Source organism: Formica exsecta, unplaced genomic scaffold (genome assembly GCF_003651465.1).
Source record: "Formica exsecta isolate Colony F162 unplaced genomic scaffold, ASM365146v1 scaffold25, whole genome shotgun sequence".
In the NCBI taxonomy this organism is placed as follows: Eukaryota; Metazoa; Arthropoda; class Insecta; order Hymenoptera; family Formicidae; genus Formica; species Formica exsecta.
In genome coordinates this window covers 216,569-229,321 of record NW_021849774.1, presented here as the reverse complement: position 1 = coordinate 229,321, position 12,753 = coordinate 216,569, and the positions used below count along the sequence as shown (strand labels likewise).

Sequence of the window (12,753 nt, the reverse complement as noted above, 5' to 3'; positions counted from 1 at the left end):
TTTGCGCCAAATGCCCAGCAGATCTACGGCAATTTTCGACGACAAAAATTAGATCAGTTACAGTATTAATATATAATAATACATATTAATGTGTTAAAACATATAGGTAAATTTAAATAATTTGATTTATAAAATTAAAGATTTTTTTGGACAGGAATTGCCCGAATAAGTAAAAATCGAACAATTATTTGTTCGATTTTCCAAAAATCAGTTCAATATTTGAATTATCCTATATAGGCATCGTGTCAAAAATTGAATTGATAGAGATAGATATATTACAATATTATTAGTCACATTTTGCAGGCTTTATATACACTCATGACAAAAACTTGAATACGAGTATAGATATGAATAACACGCCGCATAGCGGTAAACGACTGAACTATACTATTTCAAATAATAGAATTTTGTAATACTTTGTCATATTCTGCTTGGTTTTTGCTGCCAATATGCTATTAGATTGTGCACGCCAGATCTTGCTCAGTTCGTGCCAACAATTTGATGCCAGTCTGTCAGTCATGTCAGCAAGCTTTGCTCGGTTTCCACCGTCAATTTACTGTCGGGTTATGTCGGCAACCTTTGCTCAATTTTTGCCGTCAATCTGCCAGCTTAATTGGTAATAACAACTTTTGTACCCAATTCGTAGCCTTTTTGCTGACAATAATTTGTAGCAGGCCTTGCCAAAATCTGTTAGAACAGACTTGGCTAACTGGGTTTATAATCTGTACTTACCACAGCTCAAGTTTCGTGGACTGTGTAACAAAAAACATTAAATATATTGAAATTATATATGAAATAATGATATAATTTTATAAAACACTATTGGTAAATGTTCAGATTAACTTACACCTCACGGATTATTTTCATTTTTACATATATTATAGAGGGCACATTCCTAAGTAACACGCACTTTGAATTTTGTGGCGCTCTTTTCTGGTTTCAGAGATATGCGATTTTGAAGTATCATAATTTTTGCATTTATTTCTATGATCTTTTCACGATATCTTACTTGCGTGTTTATGTTTTTTTGTTTACATTTGCGTCACTGTTAGTATATTTTCGCTAAGAATTACTTTTGTTTACATTTAGAGTTGTTTTTATGTTACTGCTAGTACGCTTCAGAATCGTACACTTGTTCAGTTCCGCTAGAAATTTCAAAAGAAATACAGCAATGAAGCTTTACGAATTTCTATCCATTACTGCAGATAAAAATATTGCTTCTCCACGTAAAGCGAGGTTCAATGCAAACTTATGTGTTTAGTTTTTTGATAGTGGAGCCCCCCCGCAGGGGGGAGGAACATACTGTCTCCACGCATATACTTTTTAATGCGAAGTAAGGTTTCACAAGGGTTTACAACTTTCCACTTTATATTTACACATTAAAAAGTATATGCGTGGAGAGAGTATGTTCCGTCCCCCCTGCGGGGGGGCTCCACTATTAAAAAACATAGGTTTGCGTTAAACTTCGCTTCGCGTGGAAAATGGAAAAATTCAAGGAGCTTCGTTCCCGAAATGTAAACAAACACTTTTTCCACATCTGATTTACACAAATACAACAAAAACAAACTTTATTTTTTCTTATTTTATAACAGAAAAAGCATTAAAACTGTGAAACTTTAAAATTGCATATCTCTGGAACCAGAAGAGAGCGCCACAAAATTCAAAGTGCTTATTACTTAGGAATGTGCCCTCTATAATATATGTGAAAATAAAAACGATTTGTGAGGTGTAAGTTAATCTGAACATTGAACTTCTTTTCCACCGCTTTATTCTCATGTAATAAAAAATTTATAGAACTATACATATAATATAAACATAGACAAAATTTTATGACAGTTAAGAATATAATTTAATGATTGTTTGTGTTTATACTACAATTATTCTCTTGAATATTAATTAATTATAATATTAATACGTAATAAGTATACTGAAAAAAGATTTGATCATTGATCTCAAATATCGTTTTAATCTGTATTTAATACAAGACAAACACCCTGAAGTACCCAATGTGAAATATGTTCCGGAGTCGCCAAATCTGCCTCGAAAACTAAACCAACACCTAGAGTATTTCGCCGGTTCAATGTAGTATATACGGGAGTTTTAAACGTATTCTGCAGAAAATATAAAAAATAGTTATCTATTTTACCAATTATAATTAATACAGGGTGATCATTAGGATTATGTCTAAAGTAAACGGTTACATTTCCTCTCCTCGATTTCGGCGATCATTTAACTGATTAGGTTCCGATACTTAAGACCTGTCAATTTTACTTGAGCCGTTGTACAAACCAGCTTACAAGTGTCAGAATGAACGCGCTAAGCATCAAAGAAAAAGTGTTTCTTATCGAGTGTTTCTACAATAGAGGCAAAAACTATACTGAAGCGTATCGTGGATTCCGTAGTAAATATGGATGTAAAAAAGTTTCAAGCGAAACTATATTCAGAAGATATGCTTCCTCCCTGGAATCGCGCCATAACCTAATGTAACCCACACATTATGTTGGTGATCTGAGATTTTATTTATTTTTTGATAGTTTTTTGCAGGATTATTAATAATTTCAGTATATATGGCACTTTGAATGATCGTAGACATGATTTATCCGATCCATCTCGTACTCAAGGGGCACGAAACAGAGTATGTCCTTTTCTACGTGCACCTCGGCTCCCACTCCTCAACACTCGGTCTAGATATACTATGTCTATGGTTACAACGGATGAAACATTTGATGAATTGATTCCTACAGTCATGTTGGACAACGTATTTGAAAGTTTTTGAAAACGGTTGCAATTCTGTGCCGATTCCGATGGACAACATTTTGAAAACATATACCATTAGCTCATACGCGCAAGCAAATTCTGCTCCCTTTTTAATAATGTGTATTTAAATTATTAAAATGTTATATATTTGTTTTATACTTATGGTAATAAAATTTGACCAGTCTCCTCTACAAAATGGCGTTCCATTCATTTTGTTTGGTTTATTTGTTGCGCAGTAATAACCATTTACTTTAGACAATCCTAATGGTCACACTGTACAAACCAATTTAACCTCATTTATAAAGAATAAGAATTGTAAATTATTCAAAGACATGACTTGCAACATGAATCTTTCAATTCGAGATAAATCATTAGAAATAGCGTGATGTTTTTGATACCTGTAATTTCAGTCGATGAATTTCAGTAGGTATGATTGTTAATATTGGCAGCTCCTCTATCAAAACTTTCGGATGCGATCTTTTCAAACGATGCTCTTCGACATCCCATCTGGCACCTTCCAAGTACAATCCGTACACATAACAGCCCTATTTATAAAAACAGTAATTATTGGCATTATTGTCTGTAATAAAACATGTTGAAAAATAAGACGAACAAATATCGCATGGTAAAATTCACCTGATCAGGTCTTTCTTCTACATTGTCAGGTTTGGAGAATCTCGACACCGTCGTGTAAATGACGGAACGGTCGAGAGGCCAGTTGTTCTTGCGACAAGCTATCTGAATCAAAGCCGCCAGGTAAGTTTCCGGCACGTGTAATCCAGACAACCAAAGTACTACGGGCTCGTTCGCGCCAGACTGACGAAGGTGAAGGAAAGTATCATTAATCAAAATAGAATGAATCGAATAGGATTGCAATAATTTGCGCGCTCAATTTCTTACCCAATTCGTGTATTGGTCTATTCTTCTTTGAAAATGGTCCATCCAACCAGCAAGATTTTTTCGTGTGTCCGGTGCGAAGTTGGCCCATTCTTTGGGCAGAGTACCGTTATAAAGCGCCACGGAAATGTTTTCCAGCGTCGTGTCCATTCCGATTTCACCTATGATGGCCTAAAATTAAAGATGAAGCATTTCTTTTCGGATACCAAATTGCACAATAGATTCAGCACACACAAAGCTAGAGGAAAAAGTTAGAATTATATTATATTGTAAAAAGTACCAGAAAAATATAACAATCTCACAGAAAATTTAAAAATTGTCTTTTTCTTTAAGATATAAATCTCTTATGAACAAAATATGTAAATGCAATAATAAAATGGGATTTATTAAAGTAAATAATGAAAATATTTTGTGAGACGCATCGCTATATATTTAAGTTTATGATGGATTATCGAATTTTGAAGATTTATTGCGCGACCTTTCTTAGCTGGTTCAATGTCCTCGTTATCGTTTTTATTAATCTATTGAATCTTTCTAATTCTTGAAACAAGACAATTGCAGTTGGTGTTACGGCCACGCCGAAATTTTTCTTGACTTTATTAATATCGTATGGCGCGGGTATCTTGACCGAGATCTCTTTCGCTATGTTATCGATAAATTCATCTTTGCCGATACCGGTAACGCTCACCGCTGAAAATTTAACACACGGGATGTCATTATGATTTATTGGAAAATGTAATGTGCGATAATGTTTTTTAAGTGCTACTTACTCTTTTTATCCAAGCGAGCTACAAACAGTCATTAATTATAAAAACAAAACAAAATTGATATTTCTAAAATAATATTCCTAAAATATAAGTAAAATATATAACTTTCATAGACAAGATAATAGCAATAAAAATATATGATTTGTTATTAATTTGATAGAAACACGTAATATTTGATTAAATATCTTTTTACATTTTTTATTTTAGTCTCAATCTTATAAATTTATCTTAAAGTCTTTATAATAGTGATAATAATAATAATAATTATTATTATTATAATAATGATGATAATAATAATAATGATGATAATAATAATAATGATAATGATAATGATAATAATAATGATAATAATAATAATAAACGATTATAACGATAATATTATAGACACATAATGTAAGGCGGGAAAAAATGATATAGTATTCGCACCGGTTTGTGGCTGAAGTTCAATGAGACGCCTCCACATTCCCTTGACTGCCTGCGTAAAGTATCCGATCTCGGCGTTCGGATGCAATCCAAACACTTCGGGAGTATTAACGAGAGGAAGCTCCTCGATGAATCGTAAATAATCGTCGCGATCTCCTTCCAGTGGTATCACGTAGTTGACGGTATTCTTATAAAAGTAGAACGGTTGAAACTCATCAAACAGAAAATCACCGAAATACTCGTCCATGTAGGTGTAAGAAACGCGACGGTCGTAGCTGTCTATCACTCTTCCGCCGTACATCACCTAAATTATTTTTAAATACAAAAGGCGATAAATGGTGCAAATTTATTTAAGAATATTTTGGCTGTACAATAGTAGCAAAAAACTGTCAAAATTTAAAAAATATATATGTATTTCTTACGTTTATATTGTTTGAAAAATCAAATAGATAAATCCGGATTATATAAAAAGAATTAAAATATCACAAAATAATATAGTTTTTAACGTCTTCGTAAAAGAAAATAGTTGTAATTAATATTTTTCCTAATTTATGACAAAAACTTTTGATCATGAATACCCCCTGAAATAAACTGCAAAAAACAAAAAAAATGAGTAATTTGCAGAAAGAGAGAGAGAAAGATAATATTTTTCTACAATTTTTAGTAAATAATTTTTAAACGTAGTAAGTGAATCTAAATCAAATTTTGCACAAATATTTATTAGAGTTTTCTTAATATATGACAATTTTATTTTGTTGGCAATATTTTTTCCTTATCAAATTTGTCAATAAGTGCTACAATACGCGATTTTTCATAAGAATTAATACTAACTTTAAACTTAAATAATTTCCAAATTGTTAAAAAAAATGTGCTCAGGTTTTGCACACGTACTCAGAAGAAATAGTAGAACAGTCTACGAAATTTTCATGGTTTTGTCAATGTTTTGATATATGACACATACATTCTTAAGAAATACTTCAGACAGTAATACAAGAATGTAGGACTTAGAAAAGATTTTTAAACGGAGATTTATATCGCAAACTTACCTCTCCAATTAAATACTTGAGACTGTTCCACGGTACGTTAGACTCCTCTGTTGCCAGTGCTTTTGTCAAATAAGTATCTAGGATGGTAGTACACACGTTAAAATCTGATTCATTGAAATCATACTTTATATTCCATCCAATTTTGCCGTACCTTCTTCTCTCCTAGGATATGTTTTGTGTTTCTTTTTAAATAAAAATTCTACTAATTATTAATTAAATATATCGATTATCTCAAATTTACCTGAATAACCGCATGATAGAAAGTTAGAACGTAAATTAAGTGCTTGTAAAGAGGATGGGAACAACTTTCCAAAATCTGTGGTCGCATGTTGATGTACGTGTTTTGCAAGTTTAGTTTCAATCCGCTTGGTGGTTCCGTTACCACTGCAAACTATTCGTTCTAGAATACGATGTATAACGACAAAGTATATTTTATTATACCTTTTAGTGATTGTTGCAGTATTCCGATTGGAAAATTAGGAGTAGGTTCCGTAGTGAGCCACAAGCGAAAGTCAGGATGAGGCTTTCCTATGTTCTCCACAACCTTTTCTAGATCTTTTGTGAAAGACAACAAGAGGTGGCAATTCTGGAGCATCAGCCACTGACCTCTCGCTATCGCTATATCCAACAATTCCATCGCGATCTGTTAATAAAAAAAATGTGTTTTTTATATAAAAGTAACTTTTTGTAAGTAACTTTAAGACATTGTTGCAGTCATTATATGTTAAACATAAATCTCAAAAATCAGATTACACATGCGTTATTCCCTACCTTGTTTTGACCTTGACCAAGCGAAAGATATCTGAACTTTCCACCACCGCAGCCGTATCGATCGGCCAGCTTCATCAACTCCGAAGTAGGATCCGAGCCTGGGCTCAAGAGGAAGACCACGGGCATGGTGGGCGTACTCTCCTCGAAAATCATATCGTAGCTCATGTGAGGTGGCGTGATGTATTGCTCACCCATGATATCGATAACGTAATTGATGATGCCGCGGTAAACGCGATCCACGCGGAAGCAGCGTATCAGCATCAGTTTCTCGAAGGGCGTCAATCGCGTATTATATTCGCACGGCAGTTCGTCCGATTCCGGCGTATCCGAATCGTACCACTAAAACGAATATCGATTAGTCGATTAATTATCACATATTTCAAGAGGACTCTTATTTTGCAAAATTTTTGTTTCAATTAAAAAATATAATTATTTAAACTTTTTTGTGTTCTTAAAATTTTGAAAATTGTTAAGTATTTTTATAATATTGGATTTTTTAATAAAAAATTTTATTTGTATATGATAATGATTAATTTCTATTATTATTTAGCTGCAAAATAAAATAAAATTATTTGATTAAATGCCGTTTGGAATGTTTACATATTTCCATTCGTCCTCGCAATCCCGCAGCTCTTCTGGAAGCTGTTCGAATTTGTCCGGGAAATCGCTCGCCAGTTTGAGAATGTCCTCCCAGCCCAATTGCGGCAGCCATCTGGTGGGATTCACTTGGGGTGATTTCTCCAAGGACATGCTACCTTTGATGAAGAAGTCTAGCTGCTTCTGGTTTACGTTGCCCACATTTCTTTCTATTTTCACGCAAATTTGCAAGGAAAAGAGCAATTTGTGCCGCTCGAAGATGCCGATACAGCCGTAATCGTAGACGTTCTTTGTCAACGTCGGAATTATGTTCTGCAACCGCTTGACGAGCACTGGATCCGGCAGCGATCTTTTAAGCGAATGGATAAACACCTCGACGTAGCTGATCAGAGAATACTGGTACATGGTGTTTACGGTAGCCATATCGGCCAGCACGGAGAACAGAATAGCGCCTTGTTCCGCCGCCGGTCGATAGCCATCGCGAAGTTTGTCTATGTCGGCCGAAGTGACTTCCGCAAGGAACAGTTTCGTCATCACTTCGTTGGTTCTAGACTTGATGTTATCCAGAGTCTCGATCAAATCGATGTTGTCCACCATGTTACCTTGATCCATAGCGATTTCGCGCAGGAGACTGTCTTCCAATTGTTGCAACAAGTTCTTGTTCTCGCTCGTTTCTAGGATCAACGTTTCCCGTTGCTCCTCGATGTCCGGTCTTTCGATTCTCACAACGACTGATAAAAGTTGGTTCTCCAAACCCTGAAAAGATGTATCTTAAGAGATTTTATTGTATAAAACTTGATATTGAAATACCGACAATCTTTTAAAAGTTATATAAATATATTCTATATTATCTCTAAATTTAAGACACATTTATAATATAATAATTATAACATAAATGTATGTAATTATAACATAATTATTATAGCTATAACTTGATATTAATAGTATAACTATATCGTATTAATAATTAATTGTTCGTAATTAATTAAATTTAACTTACTGCTGTGGTAACCATATAATTGATAACAACTGCTTTGGCATACACGGCGGGATCCAGCACTGGATTAGTCATTTTGGTTGTCAAATACATACGAAATCTTGGATCATAATCTATCTCCTTATCACCGATAATGACAAAAGTTCGTCCTGCAGCGGCTGCAACAAAAAACAAATTTAATTTGATGAAATCAAATCACTTTCTATATTTCAGCGAATTGCGGTTCTTTTTAATGTCATAACTTACTCTGAATATTTTTTGATAAGATGTTGTCCAAGATGGGATCAATCTCGTCAACATCCTGGAGAAGTACCGGTAAACCATATTTGATCGCCAATTCTACTTGCTTCAAGAAATCCGCGTCCGTGAAGGAGAGGATCTTTAGATTCTTCTTCTTCTCTCTCTTCTTGATCCAATTCAGCGCTTGTTGCTGCGGATCGATGCAAAGCGGAAATCTGGTTGCTTTCGTGGTCAATATGCCGTTTTGCACGGACAACTCATCCGGTGGAAGACCTTCCGAATTCCATCTTCAAGTTGCATTAAATATTAGAAAGACGCAATATTTATCACGTGATTTCTTTCAGCTATAGTTTTAGTTATACGCGAATACATCTCTATTAGATAAAATAAAGTAACTGCATTTGCGAGCAATTATTATTCTTCTTTTATATTGTTAATTTGAAAAGTTTAATAGTATCTTTGAAATTTTAATTTTGATCCACGTAAATATATGATGAAAACTTGATCAAATAACAAGACTAAATTAATAATATCTTCTTTAATTAATATGGATGCATTTACTTCACAATTAAATGCTCTAATCTTACTTACGTGCTGATTTCAACGTCGTCGCTCAGTTGAGTCTCGAGCTTAAAAGGCTTCGACAGAGGTAAATCTTTTTCCAGGATGCTTCTCTGCCAATCGCTATACATAATATATCTAAAAATAAGAAAATTAGCACTTATCACTATATATATACATGAAAGATGAACCATTCAATGATGAAGAGCAAGAGAAGAAAAATAAGAATTAAGTCAAAGTTTAAAAAATTAAATCGATTAAAGCTTACGAAATTAGATGAGTACCTCTTTATAAACGGCACAATAATCCAAAACGGCGAGGACAAATTTGTACAAGCCATATCCTGCTCTGCTGATGACCTGCATTTGATCCAGCTTGTCCGTCTTTTTCAAGTGCGTCCGTACCGCTTGCTGCTGTTTCAGAGTGATTTGCTCGCAATTCATCTCCTGCAAGCTTCTCAAGAATCCCGGATCGCTCATCATTCCTTTCGCTCCTTTCCAGGACACATCCTTGACCCCACGAAGCATCGCGACGCATTCCGAAACGATCTGCACTGGCTCAGGCGGAGTGGCGAAGGATCTAAATTACCATCGCCAATTCTTTAACGAGTTTTAAATCCGATTGTGTGTGTTTCCGTTTGTCTCTTATTTAAACTCTTTTTTGCTTCAAACTTTTCCAATTCAATATTAAATACCTCGATATAAGAGTATTCTTTTTCTTCAAAATTTATTCTGAACAATAATTACCTTATCTCCGTGATGTCGGCTTTATCGAGTTCGCCCAGTGCGAGTCTGGCCGCATCGAGAGCCGGTTGAGCCTCTACTAATGCCTTCTTGGCATCCGTTTCCTCCTTGGTGATCATCTTCTTCTTGTCCTCAATTTCCTTTCTTTTCTCCTCGCTCAGATTTTTCTTCTCCATCGCGACATCCGTGCTTTCGCCGATGGACGCGAGCAACTGCTCACAATTCTTCGTCTGGTCGGCCACTTTGATCCTTTGCACAGCCAGAATTTTGTTCAGTTCAATCAGAGTTACCGAAGCCTCCGCGATTTTCTGCAATCCTGACAGAAATATTTATTGAAGAATCTGACATGAAATTGTGTCCTTTTTTATTTTAAGATATAAAAAATAATTTCTTGAGATTAAACTAGAAAGAGATTTAAAATATCATTAAATTTACTATATTACACATTATTAATGAAAAAATATATAGATATAATAAAATAAAGAGAGAGAAATAGTTTGTAATAAAATGAAGCAGCTACCTCCGGAAAGACGCGCACAGTGAGAATTTATGAAGTTTTTCTTCTCTGTCAGTAGTTTGAGATAAGTGTTGATGAAATCTAGGAAATGCCTCGGCGTGACATAATTTCGTCTTTTCAGTTTCGTCGCGAAATCCACAGTGTATTGCAGTACAGATGTGTGTACGTACACAATGTGATTTACAATCATCTCTCTGTATTCCTCTGGCACAATCGGATTCTGGAAAAAAGTTTCTCATTTCGTTAAATGTTCCCTAATTTGTACATGCGACCGCTTACGTCTCTAAGAAGAACGTTCGCGACAGCAATCAAGGCCTCTTCGGGCCACGGAAACATCCAATCCACGGTGGTGTTATGAATTAAGCCTGGATAATTGCGGCATCGCGTTCGCAAAGCGTCACCCGACGGACTCATCGTCAGCGCTATTCGCAAATTCGCGATGCACGTCTTAACGAAGTACGACCAGACGCTCTTTCTACAATCAAGAATAAATTACGCGTATTCTTCAAAAAATTGAATCGGAGATTCCAGAATAGATGAAAGGATATTAAGATCACTTTGAGATATCGAAGCCTGCTTTAACCGCCACTTCTCTGCAGGAAGTGACAATCGCGTCCCTTTCTTCCTCGTTGAAGAGAGCCGGCACGAAGCTTGCCGTCAGCATGTTGTTCACCAGCTCGAGAAAGCCTTCGTTCTTAATGTGGGCGGACGTAAACATGAACACAACCCTTTTATTCTCTACGCCGACCATGTTGTACAGGCTCTTCATGTCCTCGCGGAAGAATGTCTCGTTGTAACCGCGACTCAGGACGATCTGGAAGAGCTGGTAACTGGCGGCGAAAGACGCTAGCTTTATCACGGACTTCTTACCGCTGCCGCCGGTACCAACGACAAGCACGTGACCACGGTGCATTCGGAGTGCACGATGCACTCTGGTAAGATGCTCAAGCGCATCGTTAAAGAGGACCATATGTAGCTTGGTTTTGGTCTTCTCATTGTACTCATCAAAAATCTGCAAATAGCGAGATTTTCTTTATAAGCGTAATGTTGCAATCGCGAATTGCATTGCAAATTGATACATGTAGAAAGATAATCAAAAAAGAAAATTAATTAAATTCGAAGTAAAAGAACGAACTTCCAGGAACAAGCTGTAAACCGCCTCGTAGTCTAGCAGATCCTCGTAAAATCTAGGCTCATCCTCGTTGCAAGCGTTTCTGAAATCTCCGTAAAGCATCGGATCTCGTAAACTATACTGAATCACTTCTGGTTCTAATTCCCAATAATTCTGTATCTTCTCCTTCAACCGATCGATGACGAAATTCTCGTCCTAGAACGACGAAACTATTTATAAGTGAAGTTTTAATCAACGGAAAGAAAAAATATAAGGCTTATTACTTGAACGCTGATAAGACGATCGCACATGATTCTGGTGACCTCATTCCTCCATAATCTAATGAATTGTTTTACGTCTGGATAGAAGTTAGAATGACTCTGAAGGAGTCCAGCCGTGATTCTTGAAAGATCACGCATGTTGAAAATGTAATGGAATTTGGACGGTGTTGGTAGTAACTCTTTTCTAACTGTCTGAATAGGATCACATGTTGTTGATACTATATTATAATAAATATTTGTTGCAAAATTACCTCGTAAATTTCCAACATCAATTGTACGAGTCCTTTTGCGATAGATTGAATTTCCTCAGAAAACGTTTGCAGGTGACCGGACAGAATACTCGTGTAAATATAATTGAGAGTCTCGCTCGATGGAAAAGTCACGTTGTAAACTGAGAACATCGAGATAAATCGTGGATCGACTTCGTTCCTGCCTCCACCAGGTTTTCCCATGGCAGCTAAATAATCTATTTCGTAAAAAGGTATATTTTTGATATATTAATATAATTCAAGTGTTGCATAATTTATTAACATAGCTTATCGTAAAAAATATAAAATTTTTGATATTATAAAATAATGAAAAAAGTAACGTTTCATTAAATCGCAGAAAGAAAATTGGCTGAAAATTGCGGAAAAAGCAATATTATTTTTGGGACATTCTGTATGACAATACTCACAAATGTCTTTCATATACTTCCAGTTTAGATCACGTCCGCGATCGTAAAAGCCACCTCTTTCGAACAGCAGTTTAAGGAGCGCAATAGGTTGTTGGGTTCCGTAAGTGTCCACGATTGGCATGTTCATGTCATCGATGAAGATGACTAATTTTTTCCCGGGCGGTGGTCCAAATATTTCTCTCGATCTTCTCTCCACTACCGATTCAATATTCTTCTGCACGTCCATCGAAGTGGTTCTTGACGAGAAGTTAATTAGAAGTTGCTCCTACTTGGCATCAAGTTGACAAGTTGTTAAATATAATCAATTATTATAAATAAATTTTATAAAATTTTTTATTATATACATATCTTATAATTTACATATTTAAT

At 35.4% G+C, this 12,753-nt stretch overlaps 1 protein-coding gene across 1 annotated transcript in view; it reads right to left on the bottom strand.

Annotated features, from left to right (window-relative positions):
- Positions 1-1,964: 1,964 nt before the first annotated feature.
- Positions 1,965-12,753, bottom strand: part of LOC115236488 (dynein heavy chain 10, axonemal) — a 27,745-nt gene continuing 16,956 nt past the window's right edge. The window contains exons 31-53 of the mRNA XM_029808976.1: positions 12,385-12,649; positions 11,960-12,174; positions 11,712-11,900; positions 11,452-11,643; positions 10,874-11,328; positions 10,596-10,791; positions 10,320-10,536; positions 9,803-10,115; positions 9,336-9,635; positions 9,087-9,194; positions 8,502-8,782; positions 8,259-8,413; positions 7,262-8,014; positions 6,662-7,000; positions 6,332-6,533; positions 6,132-6,274; positions 5,891-6,052; positions 4,848-5,148; positions 4,133-4,344; positions 3,658-3,825; positions 3,394-3,573; positions 3,156-3,302; positions 1,965-2,111 (exon numbers count right to left, since the gene is read on the bottom strand). Of these exons, the coding sequence (XP_029664836.1) occupies positions 1,965-2,111; positions 3,156-3,302; positions 3,394-3,573; positions 3,658-3,825; positions 4,133-4,344; positions 4,848-5,148; positions 5,891-6,052; positions 6,132-6,274; positions 6,332-6,533; positions 6,662-7,000; positions 7,262-8,014; positions 8,259-8,413; positions 8,502-8,782; positions 9,087-9,194; positions 9,336-9,635; positions 9,803-10,115; positions 10,320-10,536; positions 10,596-10,791; positions 10,874-11,328; positions 11,452-11,643; positions 11,712-11,900; positions 11,960-12,174; positions 12,385-12,649 (5,640 nt within the window). The remainder of the gene's footprint in view (positions 2,112-3,155; positions 3,303-3,393; positions 3,574-3,657; positions 3,826-4,132; positions 4,345-4,847; positions 5,149-5,890; positions 6,053-6,131; positions 6,275-6,331; positions 6,534-6,661; positions 7,001-7,261; positions 8,015-8,258; positions 8,414-8,501; positions 8,783-9,086; positions 9,195-9,335; positions 9,636-9,802; positions 10,116-10,319; positions 10,537-10,595; positions 10,792-10,873; positions 11,329-11,451; positions 11,644-11,711; positions 11,901-11,959; positions 12,175-12,384; positions 12,650-12,753) is intronic.